At 48.4% G+C, this 27,060-nt stretch overlaps 10 protein-coding genes across 10 annotated transcripts; 3 read left to right on the top strand and 7 right to left on the bottom strand.

Annotated features, from left to right (window-relative positions):
* Positions 1–291: 291 nt before the first annotated feature.
* On the bottom strand, positions 292–3,023 carry J7337_011078 (uncharacterized protein; the record flags this gene model as incomplete). Its single annotated transcript, XM_044828629.1, has 3 exons — positions 292–310; positions 430–1,804; positions 2,030–3,023. The coding sequence occupies 3 exons, from the start codon at positions 3,021–3,023 to the stop codon at positions 292–294; spliced, it is 2,388 nt and encodes a 795-aa protein (XP_044677183.1).
* Positions 3,024–3,683: 660 nt separating this feature from the next.
* Positions 3,684–5,279, bottom strand: J7337_011077 (uncharacterized protein; the record flags this gene model as incomplete). The annotated part of the gene is made up of 1 exon (XM_044828628.1): positions 3,684–5,279. One exon carries the CDS (start codon positions 5,277–5,279, stop codon positions 3,684–3,686), a length of 1,596 nt encoding a protein of 531 aa, XP_044677182.1.
* Positions 5,280–6,245: 966 nt separating this feature from the next.
* Positions 6,246–7,341, top strand: J7337_011076 (uncharacterized protein; the record flags this gene model as incomplete). Its single annotated transcript, XM_044828627.1, has 2 exons — positions 6,246–6,975; positions 7,025–7,341. 2 exons carry the CDS (start codon positions 6,246–6,248, stop codon positions 7,339–7,341), a joined length of 1,047 nt encoding a protein of 348 aa, XP_044677181.1.
* Positions 7,342–7,601: 260 nt separating this feature from the next.
* J7337_011075 (uncharacterized protein) lies at positions 7,602–8,997 on the bottom strand (the record flags this gene model as incomplete). Its single annotated transcript, XM_044828626.1, has 9 exons — positions 7,602–8,025; positions 8,075–8,212; positions 8,263–8,300; positions 8,349–8,371; positions 8,422–8,547; positions 8,600–8,641; positions 8,693–8,783; positions 8,865–8,906; positions 8,962–8,997. The coding sequence occupies 9 exons, from the start codon at positions 8,995–8,997 to the stop codon at positions 7,602–7,604; spliced, it is 960 nt and encodes a 319-aa protein (XP_044677180.1).
* A 2,510-nt stretch (positions 8,998–11,507) lies between these two features.
* J7337_011074 (uncharacterized protein) lies at positions 11,508–12,890 on the bottom strand (the record flags this gene model as incomplete). Its single annotated transcript, XM_044828625.1, has 1 exon — positions 11,508–12,890. One exon carries the CDS (start codon positions 12,888–12,890, stop codon positions 11,508–11,510), a length of 1,383 nt encoding a protein of 460 aa, XP_044677179.1.
* A 1,654-nt stretch (positions 12,891–14,544) lies between these two features.
* On the top strand, positions 14,545–15,762 carry J7337_011073 (uncharacterized protein; the record flags this gene model as incomplete). The annotated part of the gene is made up of 2 exons (XM_044828624.1): positions 14,545–14,981; positions 15,033–15,762. The coding sequence occupies 2 exons, from the start codon at positions 14,545–14,547 to the stop codon at positions 15,760–15,762; spliced, it is 1,167 nt and encodes a 388-aa protein (XP_044677178.1).
* A 112-nt stretch (positions 15,763–15,874) lies between these two features.
* J7337_011072 (uncharacterized protein) lies at positions 15,875–19,235 on the bottom strand (the record flags this gene model as incomplete). Its single annotated transcript, XM_044828623.1, has 10 exons — positions 15,875–16,076; positions 16,128–16,705; positions 16,754–17,053; positions 17,101–17,370; positions 17,418–17,667; positions 17,716–18,133; positions 18,184–18,543; positions 18,597–18,633; positions 18,681–18,847; positions 18,896–19,235. The coding sequence occupies 10 exons, from the start codon at positions 19,233–19,235 to the stop codon at positions 15,875–15,877; spliced, it is 2,922 nt and encodes a 973-aa protein (XP_044677177.1).
* Positions 19,236–19,925: 690 nt separating this feature from the next.
* On the bottom strand, positions 19,926–21,101 carry J7337_011071 (uncharacterized protein; the record flags this gene model as incomplete). The annotated part of the gene is made up of 1 exon (XM_044828622.1): positions 19,926–21,101. One exon carries the CDS (start codon positions 21,099–21,101, stop codon positions 19,926–19,928), a length of 1,176 nt encoding a protein of 391 aa, XP_044677176.1.
* Positions 21,102–21,494: 393 nt separating this feature from the next.
* Positions 21,495–22,765, bottom strand: J7337_011070 (uncharacterized protein; the record flags this gene model as incomplete). Its single annotated transcript, XM_044828621.1, has 3 exons — positions 21,495–21,670; positions 21,713–21,973; positions 22,024–22,765. The coding sequence occupies 3 exons, from the start codon at positions 22,763–22,765 to the stop codon at positions 21,495–21,497; spliced, it is 1,179 nt and encodes a 392-aa protein (XP_044677175.1).
* A 2,768-nt stretch (positions 22,766–25,533) lies between these two features.
* Positions 25,534–26,706, top strand: J7337_011069 (uncharacterized protein; the record flags this gene model as incomplete). The annotated part of the gene is made up of 2 exons (XM_044828620.1): positions 25,534–26,018; positions 26,064–26,706. 2 exons carry the CDS (start codon positions 25,534–25,536, stop codon positions 26,704–26,706), a joined length of 1,128 nt encoding a protein of 375 aa, XP_044677174.1.
* Between the last annotated feature and the right edge of the window lie 354 nt (positions 26,707–27,060).

Here is a 27,060-nt window from a genome sequence, read left to right as displayed (position 1 = left end):
ATTTGGACACCACACCCTGAATTTGACCGGTTTTAGGTATGCGCTGTTCCCAAAATCTTTGACGGGTTTTGCTTGTTGTGGGAGAGAAGTACAGTAGCGATCCGTATATCTGGAGAGGGTAAAGGTCGATAGTTGAACCGAAGGTAGATAAGACTCTTTTTGCATCTCTGAGGAGGAGTACAAAATCCGGCAGGATGTCGTCCTTGCATGCCTATCATAGTCAGCTCAGGGACATGATCCAAGTATGGGATACGAACCTCACTCGCCTGTAAAAGCCTATCCAACAGACCTCTACACTCCAGGAGCCGTCCTAAGAGTGTCAGGAGTTCAACCCAATGAAGCAAATGGCTAAAGAGGAAAGTGTATGTAAAAGTACAGAGCGGCCTTCCGCTAAGCTCCACATGATAGAACCAATTGATGCAGGCATACTCTAGATGTTCAGGGATACCGCTATCGATTATACTTTTGTCAACCTCCTTTCTCAGCACTCCTGGTTTCTGAAGTTTGCATATGTCTTGCTTCAGTCCCTCCTTCATATACTGAATGCATCTCTCAGCTAGGTCGGCATGCATACCAGCTACGTCTATCCGATACTTGTTGGAGTCGGAATCATCAGACGTGGCGAGGAAATCGGCAAAGGATTTATGAAGCACATGTATGGGTTTGTCGAGTACAGGTGGCACATGCAACACTGCATACAGCCTTGAAACCCACCAGCTCACATCGTCCAAGTCTATAGCCAGTATCTGAGCAAGGGATTTGGTGGAGAGCGGCCTAGCAACAACTGTGATGGCACCGAGAAATCGCAGCTTTTGGCTAAACTCCTTTTCCACGAAGCCTAAAAACGCTTGATCAAGGATAGGGGTGTATATCTGGTGGAGTTGCGAGTGGCTCCCTTGTTCCAACCAGATTGCCAGTTGCCGAATCGGACCCTGTTGCTTATCTGAGACGAATCGACATAAGGTTGCGGCATAGATGAACAAAGGCTCCGGGGTTGTTGAGAGGTGAACAAGGCGTTTCAGGTCCCCGATAGTAGGCCATGGCTCTTTTTGTACCCTTCTTTTGTGCTTGATACCCGCAAAACTTGACTTCAGAAACTTCTGAATGTCCAACTTGGTATCCTCGTGGAACTCCCGTTGGATTTCAAAGGTATGAGCAGTCCCGTCCTGCAAGTGAGACTCGAAAGCTTCAACAATCTCGGGTGCAGACCTGCTGGTAATCAAGACACGTAATCGGACCGTGGGAATAGTGCAAAGCCTTGATAACAGCTCCAAAACCCGTATTAGATTTTCAGGCCTCTCACACTCATCCAAAGCGTCAATTGTGATGATCTTTGGCAACTGGCCAGCCTCGCTGACCTTCAGATTTTCGAGAGGCCACCATAAGAGCTTTTGGAATTGGGTTTCGAGGTTAGTTTTCTCCATTGCATCCTTATCCAGATCGTCGAGAGATTCTCGAAGGCTCTCCTTGAAGAAGGAAACAGTATCAGTCATTTGCATCGCTAGCGTGGAAAATAGTCGGTTAGTATCATTCCTGTCCTGTTCTCCTCGTTTGAAGAAGTATCCAGCAGCAAAACGATTATTCCTTGCAAAGGAATCAGTAACGCTCCTAGCAATGGTAGATTTACCAGTTCCCGCAGGGCCGATAAGCCAGAACATGGGCGAACCGAGTGCCTGAGCTGCCCATTGTTCTATTGATTCCAGGATACGAACTCGGGTTCCAGCTTGGCATCTTGGACTCTCTTTAACGTCATGGCTGTCATATCGTGCGCTGTGAGCCACATACAGGTCCATAGGTCGATTCTCTAGCATCCGTCTCTTTCAACTTAGTAAAACGCAATTAATGAGAGGTGATACTTACTTGATGGATCTTTGTTCAGTGAGACTATGTAGTGAGAGTTCTAGGTTATCCTTGGCGACTGGCATGTGTCAGAAGATTTAACCAAAGCCACAAACTTAAGAACAGAATTGAAAGGTATAAGGAGAAACTTGAGGTCTTGACTAGAGAGTAATAGAACTGTCAGACTCACTAGAAACAAGCTCCGAGAGGATCTTCATTTCCCGAAGGACTTGACCTGGTGCTACAAATAGTAGCAGCTCCTTAGCAAATGCCGCCGCCGTCGCAGCTGCATATTCTTGCCAAACATCGTTCTTATGAGAGTCTGCATAGTCGCAGATACCTCGAATGACAAGACATGGGAAGTTGTAAAGCCCTGCAGCTTCCATCTCAAAGCACAATGCTCCGTATGCTTGACTTAGACTTTTACGCGTCTTGCCATCCTTGATCAGGTGGTTTCCAGAAGCGATTATGCCGTAATGGAAATATGGCTCATCATCATCCCGAAGTTCTCTCTTAACGCGGTTGGTTTCATCGCATTGGCCACAGGTTGCACTTCCCGGATTGGCATGCTCATAGCTTGCCTTGTAAAGGTGATCATTCAATGTACCCGGGTAGCTGAATTTGCCCTTCATTCTCTTAGGGGACTTTGCGACAAGCTGAGCCAGATACTCTGGGACACGACTATCTTCAGTCATGTGAGTTGCCTGAAGACGAGCTAAGGCGGATAGAAGAAGTTGAGGAGGCGCATTCTGGGAGCCCGTGCGTTGAAATCCACCTTGCGGTAAGATCTTGCCTCGATCATATTGTACGACTCCTCCAAGGGTTCCTGAAGGCTGGCTTATCACCACATCACCTAATCGGATATCATGCTGCGACGATGGGGCTCCACCTCCGATTCCAACCATCAAACCGAAACGGATGGACTTAAAAGTTCGTAGTAGATCCTTGGCGACGGTAGCTGCAGTAATGGTTCCGTAAATGCCAGCTGGCAGGCACGCAATAACAATTTTGTGGCCACAGATTTCACCCAGGATATAGCTGTTATGGTCATCGGGGTCCTGCTGAGACAGGTCTGGGTGAATCTTGTCAAGCATTCCTCTGGCAGCGGCCATTTCTGATGGAATGGCGCAAACCCAGCCAACCGTATACTCCTCATATTCGAACGCGACATTACCCTCGGACATCGTTGCAATTGAACGGTGGAGTTGGAAGAGATGTAGGGGACAGATTGCAGGTTACATGGAATGAATGAAGGAATCCAGGTCAAGAGCTCCTGGGCGCTTAAACTTCTGGGCGGTGAGATTAATTGGCCAGTAAATGAAGTGAGGCGAACGTACGGAGCAATGTCGGCGGCTATTGCTGACCGGCTGCCTACGTGCCAATCATCAGCCCAGCATGTCAAGATATCGAAACAGCCGTAAACGGCCTGAGCTAGAAGTGTTATTTGCAGTTGAGACTTGTGGCTGAGAGCTTATCCGGCCGAGAGAGCTTAAGCCACCATCGCGACGTTTTTTTTTCAGCCGCTTCGGTGTGCAGGACATATAATTAGTGGCTAGCTGAAAGCCAGGTCAGCTGCCAAAGATGGATATTGATTGGGTCAAGCGATGCCATGCCTGCATTATGGCTTGTTACCCCTCATTCATGCCCAACGAGCCACCCGCTCGCTACAGTTTCCCCCTCCCTCTGATGACAGAACAGAAAAGAGGTGACATGAAAGGAACTTATGGAAGTCCCCGAGTGGAATTTTTCTAGCCTTCACATCCAAATACTTAAGGGAATGTCTATCCTTAAGAACAAACTTCTACGAAGTCTCGCCAAAATGTTATCTCACTCTGGCTTCTCCTTCAAAGTCCCCACCACTTCCATTGGTTCTCAATATCCACTATTTGCTCCATGAAGTTCTTCCTTCTTTCATTCTGGATCTGCCGAGGAGACCTTCCCTCTGCATTCACCTCATCCATCAGTCTTCCTTCGTCGCCTTGAAGCCTTCGAAGTATTTCTCCCATGGGTTTGTGCTTTTCTTCGACTACTCCAGGCCAGAACATTCCGTCCGCGGCTTCATGTAGTGGCGTGTTTCCGTCAACGTTCTTGACAGATATATCTGCACCATGATCAAGAAGAAACACGATGGCATCGAGATTCTCTAGGTTCTTGACTGTCAAGTGAAGTGGCGTATTACCGTTATCATCTGTATCAGTAACTTTTGCTTCATGCTCGAGTAGAATTTCTATAGCTGATGTGTCGATTGGCCATCCCCCGTTGTCGTGACATAAGCAATGTAGCGCTGTTTCACTCTTGTTATTGAGAATACTCGCATCAGCGCCCCTATCACAAAGGAACTGTAATATCACTGTGTACTTTCTTCCGCAGTTGCTGTAAGTCTTGTCTGCATAGTGTAGGGGAGTGTTCCCGTACATGTCTTGTGTATTGATCGTGTCTGGGTTGCAGCTGAGCAGCAGGCCAAGCACTGTGATAATTCGTTGCACCCTCTTCTCCATGACTTCTGCAATCACTTCACGAGGATCTTCATCCATCGAGACTTGACAAGCCCAATGAAGTGGCATGCTTCCCCAGCTATCGCGATAAGATACTGCATCTGCCACATCAGCAACTTCCCTTGCGCGGTCAAGCAAGACTTTGAGAGTTTCAACGTTCGCACATCGACTTGCGGTGGAGATGATCGTTACATCAGTGCGAACTGTGAATTCTTTATCCTCCATCAGCTTGACATGGGGATCAGCGCCACTCTTAATCAGCCGCCAGATCAAGTCGGCGCCCGCCCACTCTGCAGCAAAGTTCAACGCCGTCATGATCGGCATCTGCTTCTGGGCACCCTCTCCAGTTACGGGGTCAAGATAGTAGCGCCACCTGTATTCTGCGTCGGAGGCGCGGGCACCTCGATCAAGCAAGAAATTGATGACGGCCTCTTTTTTGTCAAGATTGTCTTTACAATAACAAGCATCGGCAGCCACCATAATCGGAGTGAATCCATTGTAGTTATGGTGGATATCAGCCTGAAGGAGTGGGTGATCGAGGAGAAGCTTGACAATTTCAAGGTGGCCGGAATGAGCTGCTGTGTTCAACACTCGACAGCAACGACCATCAAGGTCAGTTCTTCCGACAGGCTTTATAAATGCAGAATAGTGATCCAAGGGCATTTTGAGCGCATCGAGGCTTCCATGCCTAGCTACCACAATGAATGGATCATAATACATTCCAAGAGCATGACCTTTCTTGACTGCCCAAGGTGCTGATTGTAGGTATTTCTCTAGTGTCATTGTATCATTGCGCTCGATAATTGCTGTGCGAAGACGGTAAAACTGCTGTTCGTAAAGACTTGATCCGTCAATATCAAGCAATGTGGGATAGTCTGTCGATGGGTTGGGAAACTCAGGCTCAACAGACTGGTGACGGTGACGAAACGCCTCATATGGGGACATGACGGTATTTGCGAGACCGGTAGCAGATATCAAGTACGATGCAAATGAAAAGGTAAAAGGAGACAAAAAAGAGCCTGCATAGGTAATTATTGAAAGTCCTTTAAGCTATATACGGTCCTGTGTTCATGTCGATCAATCCTCATAAACTACCCTGAATCATCTAACACAACCCTCATTCGGGATGAGTCAGGCCGTCGAATTATCCGAATAATAGCCCGAAGCTCCATAACATGCACAAACTGCTAACCGAGCTTACAAGACCCTGGAAAGCATTTGTCACAACGAACCATTGCATCAAGTAATCCACTGGAACGAGATTTTCCGGGAGCATTAGCCTATTATTTATGAGTCCAAGCTTCCGGGACTGATGACCCGGGGAGTCGGGTAGCGGATTTTGGATCCTGAGTGGCTACAAGTGGGATACTAAGACGAAGCTAGCTAGTCGATCGTAATAATCCTTGCGGCAATCGATTTTTATCGTGAACCTTGAGCTAATGATTCAACACAGACAGAGTCAGAACAGAGACGCGTTTTCCAGCACAAACGAGAGAGTAAATGATAGCAAGAGTCTATTAGAGATTACTCTCATTCTTACTCTGCCCAGAAGAATATAGTTATGGCTGGTAGCCAAGGTTGCAGCCCACGATCCCGTCATCCGGATCCATCATCGCTAAAATCTTTAGTCTCGGTCTAATGAACCGGAAGCGATCGCTTCATTTAGATTTCAGGCTCACCGCAAGCTAGCGATAGCGGAAGCTGAAAAATTCCGGGTTCGCGCTAAGAAGGCGGGGATCGATGCTCCATATATCGTCCCATCTTCATCTTGTTCCTCAATTCGATTCAGACCTTGATGAGAGAATACCTCATATCTTGGCTCTCAAGACCGTCTTCTTTCCGATCTGGCAACTTCTCAGCTCTTTACGTACATACAATCAAGGGAGCTCGCACTAGACAGTGTCAGTCAACATGAGCAATTTACCGACAGCTATTCCCCGTGGCTCATGGGTCCTCGTGACGGGAGCGAATTGCTACACTGGCAGCCATGTGGTCATAGAGCTTCTGAAGCAAGGCTTCAAAGTGCGCGGAACAGTGAGAGATCTCTCATACAGCAAGTGGCTGCTCGAGCATCCAGCCGTGAAGCCGCACGCAGACGAAGGAAAAGTGGAATTGGTTGTCGCAAACACATCAAAGCCCGGAGATTTCGATGAGGCGGTGAAAGGTGTCTCGGCTGTTATCCATCTCGCCAACATCGGCGATTATACGCCAGATCCGAATGTCGGTTTCGCATCAGCCATCGAGGCTGCCTTGACCGTGTGCCGATCTGCTGCCAAGGAAGCTTCAGTCAAGCGATTTGTGGTGGCAGGTGGACTATGGTCATCAGTCTGGCCTAAGCCTGGGGAGACCAAGACTGTTGGGCAGGATACGTGGAACGATGATCTGGTTAAGGTTGCACAGGCGCCGCCTCCGTATGAGTTGAGCCGCATCCTTCCAGTTTATCTGGGTGCCAGAGTTGAAGCCGAGAAGGCGGTATGGAAGTTTGTGAAGGACGAGAATGTTCCCTGGGAAGTCAATTCAGTTAATCCTTGTTGGATTCTGGGTGATCCGCTGGATGCGAGACATTATGGACCTATGCCTACTCAGCTTTTGCAGCAACTATACCTCGGCAAGATCGAAGCCTTAAAGGACAACACAACGGGTAAGTTGACAGAATTATGGATAAGAGTCCTGAAAAGCTGACCAGATAGTCTACTACACTCACGTGTCCGATGCTGCTGTCATTTACGTCGCAGCCACCATCGATCCAGATGTCAGAGGCGCTCGTATTCCAGCACTGGCCGAGTCTTTCAATTGGAACAACGCTTTAGCCATCATGCGCAAAGCATATCCCGAAGAAGACTTCGAAGAAGACTTTATTCCTGGAGATCCTGTTCTGAGCTACAAAATTGAGAACGATATTGCACCTGGGCTGCTGCAAAAGTGGGCTGGAAGGAAGTGGATCAGTCTTGAGAAGGGAATTACTGAGACTATCGACTTCTCGAGGAAGCTTGGTAACTTGGACTAGTTCGGCTGCTTGAGGTAATGCAGAAATCGATGGAAAAGCTTTCAATGTCTTTATGTAAAGTATATGCTGAGCTGTTACGAAATCTTGGCAGAATGAGATTTATGGAAACGAGAAATACTATTTTGAGCCACACATGAGGACATACAACATCGGCGATATCCCTAGGCTTTGCCTGCAGGCTGTTCCAGTGGCTTTCTTCCATAAACCACGTAACTGAATGCGAATGTCAGTAGAAGGTCATAGTATAAAATGTGACATGCTTACACCGGGATGTACGCATGAATACTTCGATCGCGAAGCTGCTTTCTCATCGCACTGCAGAACACACGAACCTCATCCGCACTCCAGCCCAAGAACCTCGTAAACAATCCAAGCAGCAAACCTTCCAAACCATTGTTGATGTTAGCATAAGACCACTTTCCCAATTCCTTGTAGTGCTTGTCCTTGGGCCATTCGTTAATAGGCCACTTGAACTGCTTCTCCATCACATCAACAAATCCAGCCTTTTCAAGGAAGCTCTTGTACTTGGGAGCAAGATTAATGGCTCTTCCTGCTTTGGCGCTGGCTTCGATGCTGAGAAGACCTGAGCGGAGAACTTCGCAGTCTGGGGGGAGGGTTCCGTCATCGCAGGCGATGGGGTAGGTTAGGTCTTGCATTTCGAGATAGCCGCCGGGTTCGAGATTACTGGAGCACGTTAAGAGAGGATTAGTGATTGAATGGGGGCTTGGCTTACTCGTAGGCGTTTTGAACGAACTTCTCCATATCGGCGAAGGATCCTGTCATGACGCGGCAGAAGATAAAGTCGAATGGCTCTGTCCACATCCACTCTTTTTCGAGATCATCAATCTCAAAGGTGCAGTTCGGTGGGACCCTAAGGTTAAGGTCAGCCATATGAAGTATGATATTGAGGGCAAGCTATACAATGAAGGTTGGATAGGGCTAAGGTCTACACCGACGACCTGTACCAGTCAGTGAGGGAATCTTGTTGAGGAACAGTGAGATGATACCTGAGCTTCGGGATGAAGGTCGGCTGGATCAGATGGTCAGTGACTGGATCAGTTCAAGAATTGCCTTACGCACCATATTCGATAGCCCAAATGCCGGTTCCAGTGCCAACATCCATGACTCGTTTGGCGGATTCCTTGATCTTTGGGCTGAGGCCGAGTTCCCCGTGAAGAGTGAGTAGCCAGAGATTATGCTGAAGATCTGTGCTAAGATTCAGCATCCAATATAAAACCATGCGTCTCTAAACACCTACCAAGACGATCGCTTTCAGACGCATCGTTGGGAAAGTTGTATTCTGGAAAGCATGCTAGTTATAGACGCGACGTAGTAGATGAGAATAGCTCACTTCCAGAACTCATGGCATGGTAAGTTCTTCCATTTTCTTCTTGGAAGCGTAAGACGCTTGACCTAAGTGACTCTAGACTTTCTGACTCGGTCTGTGGGTTTTCAGTTTTGGCTCTTGGTATAATATCGTGCACGCGACCTGGTGCCACTGGCAGACTCGGCACTGAACTTACGCCTGAGAAACTCGAGTCGCTGTCGTTAAAGGTATCGGCAGCCTGTTTAGAAGGGTCAGTGTTCTTCAACGTAGTCAATGACACAGTAAATGCATACCAACGCCTCGTGTGGCTCTTGAGTGGGCGCCGACATGATGTAATGCGTCTGACTGCCGTTGATGCGTAGCTGGTGGTTGATGAGTGCCAGTGAATTTGAGAAAGGTGTTGACTTGAGAAAGGACAGCAATAAGGGAATTAACGGTCAGTGATTGTCGGAGTTCGGCTCTCGATAGGCAGGAATGAAGAAAACACGTGTGCGATCATACAATACTGCCTGGTTGAGTAACATAATCCGATGCATGTCACAGGCACAGCGAGTGACCCAACCAACAGACCCACCGAGGTTGCAGTGATGCTTTCATCGGTTAATTCTATGTTCATGGGCCTTTTGTGATTCGCTGGCTGAACGAGGTCAAAAGTGAAAGATCCAACCGAACCACGTATAGCCTTGGCAATGAGTGAAGACAACATCATTGATGGCATGCATGACTGCGATGGTACCCCCTAGATCTAGTGAATACTAACTTTGCTATATGATCATTCAAGTCTGACCAACACTTCCACGGGCTCCAGCTTCAGCCACCTATCCAAGGATATACCATGGCAAGCTTGAACCCTTCGAGCAAGCCCGTCATCATCCCTGGAGATACACATCAAATCAAGTACAAACCGCTCCCTTGAGCATAAGTCCTGCCAATCAGAAACAGCAGCGTCATAGCTGTATTGATCTGAAAACAAGCGACCGCTCATCTTTGCATTATATCGGCTTGTTCCGCAGCCAGCGGAATATCCAGAGTATTGTGGAGGCTCAGGATCTGTTAGTTTAGCAGTGGCAAAGACGATGAACTCTAGTTTCTCTGATTGCGCGGCACGCCAGCCAGGATCACACTGTAGGCTTCCTATCGAATAACTGTCGTTCCCTATCATATTAAAGTGTGGTAGCCCAGTCCTGCCGTCGGGCTCTTTGGCGACTGTGATACGAGCAGCTGAGGTTTTGAACTCAAGGATGGGATCTTGCAGCGCGGAAAGACTTTGTGATACACGCACTGGTGAGAGATATTTATTGCAACGTTTTGTCGATGTCTGTCTCTTGGAGGATGCCAGACCGACCCCAGGCGCAATTGATCGACCCACAAGAAACGGAGACCGATCTGGCGACAGAACCTCATGGCATCAGTAATTGTATCACCCAGAATTATGCCTGGTGCGGAGAGACTCCCCGGCTGTCGGAGCTCTTCCTCGTTTGAGGTCTTTAGCTGTGTACCAGGTGTCCCTCCACCCCAGACGTAGCTCAAGGCGGCATAGCTATCATTTGAAGAGGATCCAGAGACAATGCAGTTACTCTGAACTTCGATAAGCCTGTTTGGCCGAGTTGTCTTGCCCACTGGCTTGTAGTCCCCGCACTCCTCGTGCTGCTCATTGCAGAGACCCAGCCAGGTTTTACAGAGCTCAAAGTCGATATCCGCACCGACAAGTCGCCCACCAAAACAGCTCCCAAACTTGACATTGAGTTTCTTATTTGCTTGAAGTCCAGAACTTAATTCTGCTTGTTTCTTGAATTGGCGTGCGCGATCCCATGCTGCAGTATGAGAGCGCTCCGGAGAACGCAGCTGAAGACCACGAATCATCAGTGATGCATGGCTAGGATGTCGATATGCAGCGTTATGGAAGCCAATAAATTGAGTGAACTTGTCGTCAAACATGCCTGTTCCTATCTCGACCGCCGTAATCACCATCTCATCTTCCCCTGCATCTAGAAAAGGGTCTAGTACTGGTAGACGGTCGGGAGTGCGTGTTATGGTCCTGAATGTCTGTATCAGATGGAAAGTCAACATACAAAAAGCACAGCACTTTGCATGCATTTTGGTGCAGTTCCAGGTTCTCGGGACTTGTTTGTCAGTATCAAGATCTGCCCGGTAGGGGTTGAATCCATCGGGGTAATTGCCGTAATCGCGGCCTGTGAAGATGCCAATAGAAGTCCACGTCCCTTTAGACGTTGCAGAGACTGCTGTATGACATCTTGACCTGGCTTTCTGCCACGATAACCTTACCTGCAGGTAGATGGGTTACGGGAGATGAAATACTTCTATTGTGGGCGCAACAGCGAGATGGAATGTCAGTTATGAGCTCAAGCCACGGGAATTTGTATAACAGCACAGAGGTAGGGTGAACCAAATTTAATCAGTTCGCAGAGATCGAGGAAACGAACAAATCCTGTACATGGGCGACCTGACCCCAAAGGTCGTGTAGAGATGGTCCAGTGCTGAGTTGCATCCCTTCTGACTCTTGGGGTACTACTATTGGGCGACGTTTCCAAACCTGTGGGTCCCTGCACTCTACGTGGCACCAATATCAGACGCATGAGAACACCAGGGCTACTTACAGCTGCAGCCAAGACGCGCGTCCAGCGCAGTGAGTACTCCCTTGCATGAACAGGCTTTCGGCAATGAGGATAACATCACATGGAAAAGGACGAACCTGCAAACTGGCATTTCCCCGAGAACTATGAGCAAAAGTGACAGAGGCAAATGGATGATATAAGAGTTTGGGTGTTCATCATCATCTCAAGCCACTTGTATACTTCTCCGGAGTATTGACTGTTGTTCAGTCATGCAACAAAAGCTTGACCCCTCTGGACGTGGCCAACTGCTTAATCCTCTTGATATCAAACATAATCGGATCATCCACAAATGCTTCCGAGAGATCCAGGACTCTCAACTTGCTAAGCCGCCCCTGTGGTCCGGTTTCTTCAAGTAGTTCTATAATACCTTCCAGGTATGGCTCAAGGAACGGGTCATTGCTACTACTGACCCAGCCCTCGATGAACCTTGGAGCACGAGGCCTGAGAACTTGGATACCTTGAGGTATTCGATCAAGGACGATCTTGGTACAGCCCTCAACGGCACCTTCGAAGACGTCGATGATATGAACCGCAAGAGTCCAGATCCGTGACATGTGTGAATAAGCTTCCTCCAACACAGGGTCTTGGTTAGGAAACCTTGGCATACTAATGTCGAGGTCCACGTCCTCCAGAGAGTCTTTGTGTTTCAAAATAGCCTCCGCTAGCTCTTTCTGGTCTGGAAAGCCATACATGTCCAGCCCATGGTCGACTCGAACGTTGAGCTTTGTGAGGGCCCGACATGCCGTGATGAACTCTGGGACTCCAAATCGTAAACACCCCACAATGGTCAACTCCGTGATTGGTGATGTCGAAACTGGGAGAGGCAGCTCGTAATCATCACGGGATGTTAGAGGAAGTTCATTGTCCCCGTCGTCCAACTCGCTTTCCAGATCATCCATTAAGCCATAGACACAAAACGTCTGAATACAAGGAAGGTGCAGAAACGATCTAGCATATGCCATGTCGAAAACTTCCTCGCTGTTCCAGGGTTGCAAGGTGACATGACTGACCAGACACAAAGGCAACTGCGATGCTATTCCAGCCGGTTCATCAAGATGTCGAGAAATAGCCTCCTTTACGTAAAGCAGAGGCATAAAATGTTGGCGAGATTCAGGATAAAAAGAAGGTATTGTGAGGTTCAGATGGGTTAACCTCGTACACCAGGCCAAGATCAAAACGGCGATCGCATCCTCGCACCCTAGGCGTATACGATGGCACACGTGAGTTGAGAGAAACTTGGATACCTCCAGATGCTCCTCAGCAGCGTCTGCAAGAGCAGCTAGACTCTCAGTGCTCAAGTCAACTGAATCAGGATCATGGTCGTGCAAAGGCCGAATATATCCAAAGTCAAGCCTTTCAACGTGCCGTCGAAGATCAGGGTTTCGAAGAAGATGAAGCGCAAGTCTCTCTATCGAAGGCTCAAGACATTCTTGGCTATTGCTCCATTGGCGCACGAGGAGAGGAAAGACGATTTTGTTGAAGCGGCTATTTACGAGGCTGGCGGTTTCAAGAGAGGGGCGATCAGTTGTGACGAATTCGAGAATTCGGTGGAGGGTCTCGTCGGGCAAGTCGGATAAGATGGCCATGTTATGGGGGAGTAGTATGGCTATTGTGAAGATGCGTCTATTAAAGTTGGTTAATGCCTTGACTCACAGTACCAGAGGTGAGAGAGACAAGTGATGTCATTTCGTTTCTTGCACGTATCACAGGCTAGCATTTGCTGACAGAAGTTCTTGTGCATAAAGTCCTAAATCGTTAGCATAAGAATTATGTATGTTGTGCACAAACCTAAAACTGCGTGACTTGGTCGGCTGGAGGAATTTTTCATTGCTGTCCTGACCTTTTACAAGATTATGTCATTAGCCAGAAAGCGATGCTTTTAATTTTAACAGCAACTTAATCAATGTTGCTGGGCGAGAAGTTGAAGCAGCAAGCATCACTTGTTGAATCTTGTCTGGCCTGTGATGTGTTCCAGACGTGGCGTTTCAACCCCTCAGTTTAGCGGCAAGGATCACCATGAGCGCATCTAGACCACCATCGCCAACACAGAACCGCTCTCTACACCATCTGATCACAAAACCTCCACTGCTCAGATCTTCACACTTCACAGCGCCTCACCTCTCGGCTACATATTCCCCTCTCAATCCCCCACCCAGCTTCTCCGTAACCACTCATCCAAGACTCATCTACCGCAACGTTGCCGTCTGTCTTTGAACATTGAGAGCCTTACAAGGCTCTTTCTCCGGGGGCAGTGACTGTTGCCAAGACCAATAGTCCCAAATCATAACGCCCGAATCTTTCAGCTCCCGACGCCAAGCCAATGAGACATGACAGGGCTGACTTTAAGCATATTCGCCAAACTGAAAACGGCTCATGCTTATTTTTTGGTCAAACAGCGGTCTTGGGAGGTCATGCCCGATTGAGCTGGACTGTCGGGATGAAGGGTTACACTGCGGAGGGGATCTCGTATAGAGGCAGGGGCGCTGTTTTGGGGATGCTGTGCGACCATAATCCAGGGACGGCTGATCTTTGGATGGTGTACTCCGTATGGCTCGCCACTGTTATCATAGGTATGCCTCTTTTGCTGTTTTTCTTTCTTTATTCGGTCTGGGCTTTGGATGGTTTACTGTTGGCTGGCGATAAAGATCAAGCGAATGCGGAACGGTAGAGGGGGCAGTGCTTGAGTAACGGTTCGTAGATGCCCAACGTGTGCTTTTGTGGTGTCATCGCGTGCCTCATTGTGCAACAAGCAAGGCCTTTTCGTCAATTGAATAGCGGGGTCAATGATATTTATCATCTCCTAGCAACAACATTCTGGAGCAATTGATCTTCCCTCCACAGCATGATGGTCCCTGCATTTCCCTCGTCGACGGAACAAATCTCAGAGTATCCCCCGACAATCGCGACTTTCCCTATTTTTGGACCTCAAGCCCTCGTCTAATTCTCCCCTCTCAGCGTAATTAGCTCCGTTCCGAGGCGGAGATTGCTAACAATCACCCATTCGAGGTGCGGCTGAGGTGACCCTTGGTATGTTGGCTTCAGCTTCTGCAAGCCCTGTCATACAATATTGGTTCTGGCCCTCCAGTGGCGTTTTTGATCTGCCCAGGGGGAGATCAGCTGAGCCGCATTCTCGCTCTTCATAATAATTGTTTCCTGCAATCGCGTCGCTTGTCGGTTGTTTCCTCGGGCATCTCTTTTATTTTACCATTCTTGGCACCAATTTTGGCCTGCAGTTTCACTATGAGGTCGACTTCACAGGCTCTTCTGCTTGGAGCTATGCTCCAGGCAGCCAACGCAGCGGACGTTGCTCGCGCTGCACAGAGGAATCATGCACGCGACATCCCAGCTCCGACCATAACAGCGTCCCCAATTGGTATCCTTGATGAATTGAAGCTGCTTGTTGGCGGTGATGGTCTACGAATCCGACAAGCAGATTCATCTAGTGAGCCCTTGAAAGTTACTATCGCCCCCGATAAGACATGCGGTTATTTGTCTGGTCAACCTGGAGCTGCAGTCACCTGTGAGAACGATCGCTTGTGTTCATGGGCAGCTTCGAGTGGTATTGGTCTCGTCGCTTGTGCGTCTGAGATTTACGTCTCTTGTGTTGAGTCGAGTAAGGCTGTTGATCCAAAGCAATGCAATGACGTTTGTCAGAGCAACACCTTCAATCTGTTATGGTGAGTTCTCCCTGTCGCGGCCTCAAATCTCAATGCTGACGGTGCTTTTAGTACCAACTCCGACACGCCTTTCTGCCGTACGTATGCCTACCCAAGTGGTATCTTCGACTACCGATGCGCATCTACATCTGTCGAGGATGTCCAATCCGTCAAGTTCACATACCAAGGCCAGAAGAACGCCAACTTCGTCACTACAACTCTCAGCGATGGTATCGCATCAGAATCACTATCGTCTACCAACACTGATAGAGGCTCTGCCGACCAACCAAGCTCGACGGACACACAAACCGAGACAACAACTACTTCTGAAGCTCCTGAGCCTACAAAGAAGTCAACACCTGTCGGTGCTATTGTTGGCGGTGTGGTCGGTGGTGTCGCTCTCATCGGCCTCATTGGTCTTGGTGCCGTCTGCCTGCTGCGCAGACGCAAAAAGGCTGAACCCGCCCCAGCACCAGCTCAACCAGTCATGGCTCAGCAACAAGCTCCTCCTCCCGCCCCCATAAACCAGAACCCATACCCTCAGCAACAGCACTACCAACCAGCTGCACAGCCTTATCCTGACCATAGCATGGCTGCATCTCCTGCCCCGTCGGATGCTCGTATATCGATGATGAGTGGACCTATGTCAAGCGTCGGACCAGCTTCACCCGGGGGATGGCATCAACAACCATCGCCTCCGCCAGCGTTTCACACACCTGCGCCTGCTTATGAGATGGCTGGTCCTGAGGCGCGTGAGCAGGAGCCGGTCTATGAGATGGGTTCTGACTCTGTGAAGAAGTAAAAGATCAACATTCGTTCAGCTATTGATGCATTGCTCGGTAGTTTATTTAGGGCAGTCACGATTTGGATTTAATACGGATTTCTCATGAGTTGCATTGATTCCCTAGTGACGTTTAATCCATATTGACCAATTCCCAATCAGCAAAGATCTTGGATGTGAGACTCAAGTCACCACTTGCAATCGGCTTGGACCCGCCAAGGAACTCATCGTAGTTACTGTACACCGAGACCTTGTGCTTGTGATCGGCAACAAGCGACAGTCCAGACGCATCAGTTTTGACCACCAACTTTTCCGCCTCATTCTTCTCTTGGGGTCTGCAAAATGTCAGCTTAAACAACTCCGATGTTGGAAGAAAGAAAACTTACAGCGGCTGAATTGCGTTCTCATAGACGTCTTCTAGTACAGCCACTACACCCTTGCCAAGCTGCTCATCGCTTAATGCCGGGTTGAGATTGAGCTTGACGCGATCTCCACTGAGTTGAGCATTGGGCGAAGTCCTCAGCACATGGTCAATATTAGCCTCGGCATTGCTTCCATAAAGATAGAAGGGCATTCTATCAGGGTATTCTTTGTCCAAGTCATCATGCGACATGGATCGCTTGATGACAACGTCAATGTTGGAAAGCTTGAACTTGGCCAGAGGTTCAGCGTCACCTTCTGGAATGCCGTCGTCCAGGCGGAACTCAACATCACCGGTTGACTCAAGAAGATTACCGAGTTTCTCAGGCTCCACGTTGGCAATGGTGTAGAACTTGTCTGGATTCTCTTTACGAAGCTTCTGGTAGAGTTCCTTGACGTCGCTAGGGAGCTCGGCGGTGATGATGACTTGCCAACGGTGAGCGGCCATGTTGAACATGGGAATGTGGACGAGGTAGATCTTTTCGTGACCTTGAACCACGAAGCCGTGGATATCTGGATTCTCGGTGTTGCGAGTAAGTACGTGCTACTACTGTTAGTATAAGCTATGCAAGGCTCAATCGGGAAAACTTACCTGCACCTCTTCCTCTGCGATCTTTCTAAACGAAGTAACCAAGCTCTCAAGGAATGGTGAGTCCGTAGGCCAAGGACTCATCGTAACATTGACTAAGAATTTCAGATCTCCGTGCGCAGGATACGCCTCGTTTGAGAGCTCAAGACGTCGTTTGAAGTTAGTCAAACACTTTCCATAAGCCTTCTCGCCGAATGATGACGAGGTGAGGAACAAGGGACGGTCAGAGATCGGAGTCTTGTCATCTTCGATGGTGTAGGACAGACGCTGGAAGATGCGCTCATTGAGATAATTGGCTTCTACCTGCATTTTGTAAGCATAAACGCCAAGATGAGAGTGTACTGACTTACGATATTGGTGTTGGGCTTGCCATTGATCCGGAAGTTGCAAGCGAAAGCGTTGATCATCAAATCACCACCAAGTGTCTCAAGAAGCTCCCAAGTCTCTTCATCCTTGAACAGATCCTCGTTACTGACTCCAAGAATCTTGGAACGGATACGTTCCTTTTCTTTCGCAACGTCCTCAGCTGAGCCGCCATTGCGCTCGATTGGCAGTCTGATGAGGGGTACAACGATCAGGTCGTCTTCAGGCTTGGTCAAAGTGGCCCAGTGGCAGTAGAGCTGCCGCAATTAGTGCATGCCTTTTTAGAACCTTTGGTGGCACAAACCTTGGTACAGGTGAAGATGGCTTCTCCGAGGAGTCTACCATATCCGTCAACTTCAAGCCCGAGGGTCTTGTGAGTCAGCCATGTTGCTACGGCTGCAGCTCCAGGCTTGCTTCCCTCAACACCATAGACTCCCATGCTTCCCGTTTCGTCTCCCTGATGGTAGACAATTGGGCTGGTCCAGGTGATGAGGTAGCGCATGCGCTGATCACGGTAACAGAGGCCACCGGCGGGATAGTTGATATAGCCGGACCTGTAAACGATTAGTAAACCAGAGTCATTCTCGACCTTTGGTACTCACTTGTGAGGATCAATGGTGATGCTATCAGCAAAAGGCAGACATTCAAGCTGCTCTCTCGTATAGGGCTGGATAGCCAACTTGGGAACAAACGGCAAGTCTCCACCAGGAATGGGAGCGAACATCCTACGCTCAATCATGGAAGCGAAGTAGCCTCCCCACGCAGCATCGCAATGAATGGCGAATGACAAACCACGAGCTTGGAATTCTTCGCGAAGCTCAACGACTTGACGAAGCGGATCACACGCACCATGTTCAGTTGATCCAATGATGACAATACCGCCAAAGACGGGTGTGTACTGAGATTCATCGTCACCTTGGATGCAGGACTCGAGATGGGCGCGGAGGCTGGAAATGTCCATGCGTGCTTCTTCGTCAACGGCAATATCGACAAAGTTGTCGGAGCCAAGACCAGAGATAGCTGCGTGTTGTTAGCAAGTCTGTTGTAACCCGTGCGACAGTTTTGCTTACCTCCACCCTTGGGCCAAGAGTAATGCTTCGTAGCACTAACAAAGAACTTGGCAGGCTTGGTGATACCAAACTTTTGGTCGACATATTCTTTTCCGACCGTCTGAATCAGATAATCGTGCAGAGCAGTCTGCAGGAAAGTGGCGGAGATGGCATATTCGCTCGTCAAGCGAGTGGGGATCTGGAGAATGGCAGTTGGCTTCAGGTTGAGAAGCTCCCAGGTGGACAACTCGGTGAAGGGCTTTTCTTCGCCTTTGCAGGTAGTGACCTTGAAGGGCGGCTCAATTGTAGTGAGGAAGTTGAGAGGTGCGCCTTCGGCCATGGCGAGCTTGAGAGATAGTGGGTAAAACTTGAGGTTTCGAACTAGGTCATGAGTCAGAGAAGTATAGCGATTAGAGGTAGAATGATAGACGTACTTGCCCAGATGGCTTCAAGATTGGCGACCGAGCCATCCTGTAATGTTGTTAGACATCGTCACGGCACATGAAGAGTTTACTAACGCATGTAATATGACCCCATGGTACAACATCTGAGTCTTCACCACCGACACCGTAGCCGTAGCCTAACATGCGGCAAAGGTCCTTGCCGACATCACGCTCTACGCCAGTAGTATAGGGACTAGCTTCTGTCGCAACGTTGTTGGGGTTATACATCATAGCCGCCATATCTACACCATCCCATCAGCAACGTTTATCCGCGCATCAACTGTACTTACATCCAATGATACTAGGCATAGCGGTATCCATGTTCATATGAGCATTATACCGCGGCGACCAGAAAGGAATCGAGTTGGTGGACAACTTCTTGGAGATGTCCTTGACATCTTCACGGAGCTGAGCAATGCTACCTTGGAACTCCTCAGTCTTGATCATGTCTTGGGTAATGAAAGCTGGATCATCTTTGTAGAGGTTCTCTCGCGTGTTTTTTTGTTCGTTCAAGACATGAGTGATGAATTCACTGAGGAGATCAAAGTTCTCGGCGCGGGGACCGAGGAAGTATGACCCGATGCGGGCGTGTTGGCGACGCTCATGCTCGATCTGCTCGTCGGAAACCATTTTCTTTTATGTTGAGGTAGTGATGAGGATATCGAACAGTATGGGGATCTCGGGAACAGCCTTGAGAAGTAGGAAGAGGCACTATTCTTATATCGCACTTGCCACCAGATATCCGTCTCATCAGTGCCATGAGGGTTGCTGAACGTGGCGGTAGCCGAAAGTCCAACGCTTCGTATACCAAGCCTATCGATTCTCTACACATTGAGGGGTATCGCAACCATCCCCTCCATCGCCCAGTCTAGAACAGTGACGAGTGATGCATATGAAAACATAGCCATCATGGTGAATGTTTAAAGTCTATAGTTTCATGCACGGAACAAATATATGCAGTCTCGTATGTGCCAATTCTTGAATGGGGAAAGGTGAGCTCGCACTATTGATGCTTCAGCTGAGACTTGTTAGTGGCGTAACCTGATTGAGCATCGGGGGAGGGACCCTGTTGCCGCGTGACCCACTGAATACGGCAAATCATGTATGTAAATGCCTACAGTTCTTTGGGGCCTCAAATGTATTTGTCTCATGTGAATATGCATCTTCGTGCATTGTTCTGCTGTTATTATTGATCTTGTTGTCTTGTTCTGTGGTACCCCGCATCATGGTTATGTTCTCAACGCAATGTCTTAGAACCCCACTTTGAGACGGTGATAACGCATATTGGTTCCTCATTTACGAGTCCAGGCATTTGTCTTCCTACGTCTGCCAAACAATGCCATCCATTGCTTTTGCAGCTCGCCCAGCCAATTCCCGAACATCAAGTGACAACTCCTTATTCTGAGACTCGGCCTCAAATCTCCTCCGTGCAAATTCCCTTCGTGCAGTCTCCCATCTCGCCCGACCCTTGTACCTCTTCCGTGATCTATTCCACGGGAGCTCATTGCCTTTCAACTCCAATATCCTATTTACCACCATAATATCCCTCTCATCTCTCGTATGCGGATACCTAGCATAAACCGCCTTGCCAGCGATGATAGTCCATAGCGCAGCGCAAGTGACATAGTGACTGAGAATCTCATGATCTGGCGGTGGTGATACACGGCGATACCATGGCGTCGAGACTCTTTCTAACGCGTCAACGGCACATATTTCTCCTTGGACGTGTATGTTTGCTACCACGCTAGCCGTCAGTCGAGCGTAGAACGCGTTCAGGTTCTGCTCTGCTTGTTGCTCTGGCCATGTCCAACCAGCTCCGCATCCACAGGAGTCATTCCTCATTTCGGCGATTGAGGCGCCCAGAATGATCAGATCGCTCCAAACGGTGCCTAGTTCCCAGACCCAATTCCTTTTGAGCGGAATCGTCATTGGTACTGGTTCTGGCGGATTTGGCCGGGCTTTGAATGCTCTGACTAGATCAACTAGTTTGCGCTGTCGAGCCTCGTCGCTGAAGTGAATCTTCTTTGCTGTGTGAAGAATAGCATACCAAAGGTTCCAAAGTAGCATCTCAGCGTTCTCGGAGTGATCTCGCTCATTGTCTGGTTCAGGCCAATCTTGCTCATGTCCCCAAAGCTGGAGTGCGTTCTCGGGACTATGATACTTTCGCTGTATTCGAGCGACCCTCTCTTGTCGAAAATATTCTGTGCCAGCGTTCGCAGTTGAGTACGCCTCGTCTATTGGCTTTGCCAGAATGTCGACTGCCGAGGCTGTTGAAAGCTCATCTGACATGTACTGATCGACAATAGTGGTATCTGCGCAGAACCAATTTCTTATCTCTGCTAAACAGTCAATCTTTGCAGCAAAGTCCAGTGTGTCGTCTCCAGCGATTGCTTTCGCGCGGTCATTCTCCCTGGTTTCCTTTTCTATTCTCCTAAAACGTCTCTCTTCCGTTTTCGCTTGGTCTCTCTTCTCTTTGGATGGTCTGTTCTTGGGCATTATTGAACTTTTATAGCTAATTCGTAATATTTTGTTGATTTGAAACTCGTCATGGGGTTAAATACTCATCGGGCTGTGGGTCTGAAGGATTTATCCTGCATTGGTCTCACCGAAGAGTCATTGCCGATCCAACATCTTACATCAGCCTGCTAATCGTCAATACACAAGACCGAATGCCCTTCCTAATTCATAACGAAACCGGGCAACCCGGTTGAGCGGAGCAGGAGAATTGGAAAAGCAGCTGCGGATCTCAATAAAAGGCCTCACTCTCTTTTATTTTCCATGTTTCGCAATTGACATCATGCCGTTGCTGTTTGACATGGTCTCTTTGTATCAGTAATAGAGTATCGCAGTGCCGCTTATCTCTCAAACATTTAAGAATCAAGCACTTCTTCACCCTCGGAAGAGATCACGGTTGTTGCGCTTTCGCTTTTTCATGCCCTTCTTTAAGAACTCTGATGCGACGTCCTTAGGCACCGAAGTGCCCAGCTTGAAAGTGCCCAGCTTGAAATCTTCGAATCTGACACCATGACAGATATCGACCTTGGACAGTGTTTCCAGCCATGGTTCTGTTATAATTGAGAACTGACAACCATGTACGTTGGACGAACTTATATGTCTCCAACTTGGCGATCTAAGTTGAGCCGAGAACTCGTAGAGATGCAAAAGGCTCTTTTCTTGAACCGGACGGCCGCTCATGGGGCGCGGGACCTCCAAACCGAACCTAAGCATCTGCTTTATTAGCATCCCTAGCATGATGGCGGTACATTCCGCGTCACAGCCTTCATCACTGCTCCAGAACGAATCGAGTAGCTCATAAATGCTATCCAGGAACTTCTGCGTCATAGTCTGTCTACATCGTTCTAGTGAGTCTGCACAACTGTCAGTTATGGACCCTGACCATTCCATTGTTACAACTTACCCAAAATGGTACTAGGGAGAGGCAGGTCTGTTCGTATCGGCCCTGCGGTCAATTTCAGAATCGAATAGACAACAGGGTTGAACAGCTCGATCTTCCCAAAGACCCAGCTGATGAATAGTCGAGATATATTCGTCTGGTAATCAGATCCTTCTATTTCTTCTTTCTGGATGGTAGAGGCGATCCAGTTCTCAGCAAACATCTCCACGATCTCATGGCACTCGTAATAGTCAACAAGTATAGCCATTTCCGTCAATAGGCTGAACTCCATGGTCTTTGGGACATCTCTATGGTGCCCATGTATAATATCTAGTAAGATAAGCAGCGCTTGGGCGCTGCACTCGGAAGTCTTGACTTCAAAACGACCATCCTCGTCACGAGAGCTTTCTTTGAATGGGCCATCGAGCATCACCCTGAAGACGGGTGACGCAAGCATCAAGTGTGCTGATGAAACGCGATAGCGTAGTTCGACATTTTGCCCGTCCTCGTTGGATGGTTTTAGGTTTTTCAGATCATTGAGGCTTGCTATCGAAGCTGTGACGTCGTTGAACTCCTCTACCACGGGTAGCTGAGGCTCGTTTTGGTCGTCTTGCAGCTCTTGTTCTGCGTGCTCGTCATTCTCTTCCGCGCCAGCAATCGGATCAGCAGCTTGTGGCGACGATTTCTGGTGGCTGCGAAAGTTGGGCTTTCTCAGAATTATATCAGTGTCTCCTTTGGGAGCGAAGACTAGCAGTGAAGGCTTCATTCCTATTGATACCGCCAGTGGCTGTGGTCTCGATTAAATGTACTGACGAGGAATCAAAGGCGTCGCGTCTGTGCTTCTCCACATCTCAATCGTGGCGTTATCGCTATCGCTTATCGTCTTATCTTATCTCCCACCCCATGGCCTTTTTGCTTTAGGGTACTCTGTAGTATCAGGCTGATCAATCACTCAGAACACACTGCCGCGTCACGCGTCTGACAGCTAAGGTTCAAACCCCGAAGTGTGAGACACCATAGTACTACAGAGTAGGCTTCTGTTATATCCATGCCGTTGATAGATATGATATATACTACTAAGCACATGTTTTGGAAATCTTAACTAGTCATGTCGTATTAGTGACATGTGAGCCCAACCAAAATCTTACATCAATATGTCGATTGTCGAGACAAGACCAGGTATATACTAAACAAAATGCTACGAAATGAAAGACAAGCCAGGGATAGTTCTGTGACTGGTTCTAAGCCTTGGAATGGCCCACTTCTCTGCAAAACTTCAACCCAATTGCATTCAGTAATCTCTCCCGCATCTGACCCTCCTCGTGTTCTAACTATAGTACAGTATTCATAAGAAAGCTCCCCTCAAATTCAATTGCAACCCCCCCCGGGCTCAAGTACATACTCTTGTGTTAGTAATGATCACACTGGCCTCTCTTTTTCTCTTGTGACTTGGTTCGTTGCCCCCTTGCGTCGACTGGGCCACCTTGAAATCCCTGAATCTCACACCATCGCAGATATCTTGCTCAGACATTTCCTTCTTCCAGTAGCTCATTTGTCTCCTTAATCTTGGAACACAGCACATATGCGAACGTTCATCTGGTTTCAAGTTGATGCGATTTGTGAAATCACACAATTGTACGAAGCTCTTTTCGTTGAAAGGTCGTTTAGCTGGTCTTGGTATCTCCAAACCAAAGCGGCGCATCCCTTTCATAAGTCTTCCTAGCGCCAGGGCACAAGGGTCTTCCGAACTGCAGCGACAAGTCCAGAGCCACTCTAGTAGCCCATATATCCTCTTCAGGCCTTGATCCATAATAGTTTGTTTCCTGTGCTCTAGTGACTCTGAAACCGTGTTAGTCGTTTTTCGTTAGCCCCCTGATATTGCAAAATACCTAGAATTCTCGCCGGCAATGGCAGATCTGTCTGTATCGGGCCTACGCTCGACGCTAGGATGTCGTGAACCAGTAAGTCAAAGTATTCGCCTTTGGCGAACACCCAACTGATATAAAGCCGAGACATGTTTGTTTCCAAGCCAGATTCTTTGATCTTATCCTTGTCAATAACAGAGGCAACCCAATGATCAACATACATTTCCACGGCTTCGTGACACTGATGGCTATCGATAAGCCTCCATAGCTCAATCAACAACTCTAGGCTCATCGCCTTTGGAACGCTCTTGTGGTGTCCATGGATGACGTCAAGCAAGATGAGCAGCGCTTCAGCATACTGACTAAATCCGCTTTTGCTGCGGCTGCTCAAGTCAATCGTGGCAGATGATTTATCAACCATCGCCTTGAAAACTGGAGAGGCAAGCGCTAAGTGGGCTGATGACACACGGTAGCGTAACTCAATGTGTTGCCCGTGCTCATTCAACGATCCCATGTCTCTCAGATCTTCAACTGTGTGGATAGAGGAAGAAATGTTCTTGAATTCCACGGGAGGACCCTGTTCATGCCCGACCTTACCCTCTGTCGCTGTGGTATAACCACTTGGCTCCTCATTAGCACCGTCGGAGGAAGACGAGCCATGTGTAGCTTTTTGATTACGCTGTGCCCTCGATTGCCGAAGAATCAAATGCATGTCTCCATGAGGATTGAAGACTAACAGTGAGGGCTTCATGATTGTTAATGGGGCAAGTAGCCGTGAGGGATTGAGTGTCTCCTTTTCGTAATTAGACGCGTGAGGAAGAAGGGCGACGCGTTGCTAGTGTAATGTTGTTCTTATCTGTTATCATCTTATCGTCTATCTTATCTTTATCCTTGTCCACATGGCTTCAGGGTCCGTGACGGTTTCCCTCCCTCACAAGACTTGACAGCGGTTTAGAAAATTAATTTTAGGTATTTTAGTCAGTTTATCACAATTATTGAATTACTGCTACGCAATACTATGGAAGATGATGCAGCAGAGGGGGATATATTCAGAGATTTTTCACTTATCGAACCACTTACACATTTGCAGTGTATTGCTTTCTATACAGGCCATCAGATGAGTGTATCGGCTTGGAAAGGAATGTAAAGTAACGTGAGAACTGCCGTAACTGACTTGCACATCCTCAAGTCAATCGCTAAGCTTTTCAGCAAGGAGTACAGAGCACTCCGTATTCTTCTTGATTGCCGCTAATATGACTCCACCACCTTTGAATAGTTCACTGCGCTAATAAAAACTTCCCACAATTTCAACTTACTCATGCTGATGCTACACGAACATGCCGTTTCCCATCCTGCAAGTTTACGCTATCGGAAAAGTCATCCAGGATGAGGCCTAAAACTAGCCATATCCCGCAGCGACTAGTGGTAAGCTAAAGGCGGTTCAGCTGGCTCCAGTGCTCGGACCGCTATGGCAAGTAGCCCAAACGGGACAAGATCCCCCTGAAGAGAGCAATAGTTTCAGCTTGGTGACGTTGCTTTGAGGCATGATGATAAGAGGAGAAAAGAGAAGAAAATCTGGAATTGAATTGGGTATTTATACAGTCCAGCTGCAGTTCATCTCTCCCAGCTCTGTTCTTTTCATTTTATTCATTTACAGTCAGAAGTCGCAATGGTCTACGCAACCCCTACCAAGCATCCCAAGGGACTCCGTCTCCTCTCCCTCGATGGCGGTGGCGTCCGGGGTATCATGGGCCTCGTCATCCTCAAAGAGCTCATGGTTCGCGTCCAAAAGAAGAAAGGCCTCAAGACAATTCCCCTGCCAGCTGACTATTTTGAGCTCGCCGGCGGTACCAGCACAGGCGGTATCATGGGCATCATGCTCTTCCGCCTTCGCATGAGCGTTGATGACACCATTGATGAATATGACAGAATCGCCAAGACCATCTTTAGCCCCAAGATCTACGGCTGGGATATTAGCTGGATCCCTGGGTCGTCGTACCTCAACAACAGCAAGGCTTTGGTCCAGGACAGCAGATTTGATGCTGGGTCTATGAGCAAGGCTATTGATGAGGTTGTTGAGAAGTTTGGCCTTGATGAGAACGACAAGAAGCTCAAAGGCAACGCCCCTCTTCAGCACGAAGGTGGTGCACGCATGTAAGTACCTCTCCGCATTTTCAATACGTCGCTGACATCAGACAGGTTCTGCTGCACTACTGCCCAGAACAGAGCTGAGTCTATGTTGATGCGCACCTACAAGGACAAGACCATCTACGCTAAGTCCAAAGTCAACGATGCTCTTCTCAAGCACGGCGACAAGCTCACCATCAGCATCGCCGCACGCGCAACATCCGCTGCTCCAACTTTCTTCCCTGAGGTGAAGTTTCCCGAAGACAAGCCTGAACTGGTGTTCTGGGACGGTGGCCTTCTGAACAACAACCCCATTGACCAGCTCTGGTACACCCGCTTTGAGCTCGTTGATCCCAAGGATCCTTCACCCCAGATCTCTTGCGTTATCAGTCTTGGCACTGGCTACGTCAGCCCAGGAAAGGCAAAGCAGTCTTGGATCAAGGTTGTTGGCGTCGCGTCCAAGGTCATGGACTTTGCTACCAACACCAACGCCAAGGGCAAGGACTTTTCACGACACATGACGCATCTGAATGAGCGAGAGGAACACAAGGATACTAAGTATATTCGTTTTAACCCATTCTTGAAGGAGGAGATTGGTCTTGATGAGTATTTGAGGATGAGAGACCTCAAGGATATTGCTCAAAAGACCATGGACGACCCTAACCCTACGAACCAGTTTTGGATCAACCAAGCTGTGGATGCTATTTGCGCCTAGGATAGATAAGAGCTGAGGAGAAGAACTTTAGTATAATTGTAAGAAATACCATCATACCTATTACCTACCTAACGTGGAGCGCCAATGGCGTAATCTTCGATACATTGTGCACTGGCTCCTGGACATTGGGCGATGCCTATGCACGTGAAGCAACATCAGATTAATGAGACTAAGACTCAAGATATCAGGACAAGAAGGAGAGACTAATCTACAATCTGGTGGCTGGCTTGCTGACAGTGATCGTACTGAATGGTGCATCCGGGCTTAGGCACAGGTCTCAAAAAAGGACAAGCTATATAGATCTTTCGCGATTGAATTCAACAAACCTGAAGGCAAAGCGCAAAAATGAGAAGT

The sequence above is a fragment of the Fusarium musae genome, chromosome 8 (genome assembly GCF_019915245.1).
Source record: "Fusarium musae strain F31 chromosome 8, whole genome shotgun sequence".
Taxonomy (NCBI): domain Eukaryota; kingdom Fungi; phylum Ascomycota; class Sordariomycetes; order Hypocreales; family Nectriaceae; genus Fusarium; species Fusarium musae.
Note: the sequence above shows the minus strand (reverse complement) of the source record. Positions and strands in the feature narration are given on the sequence as shown.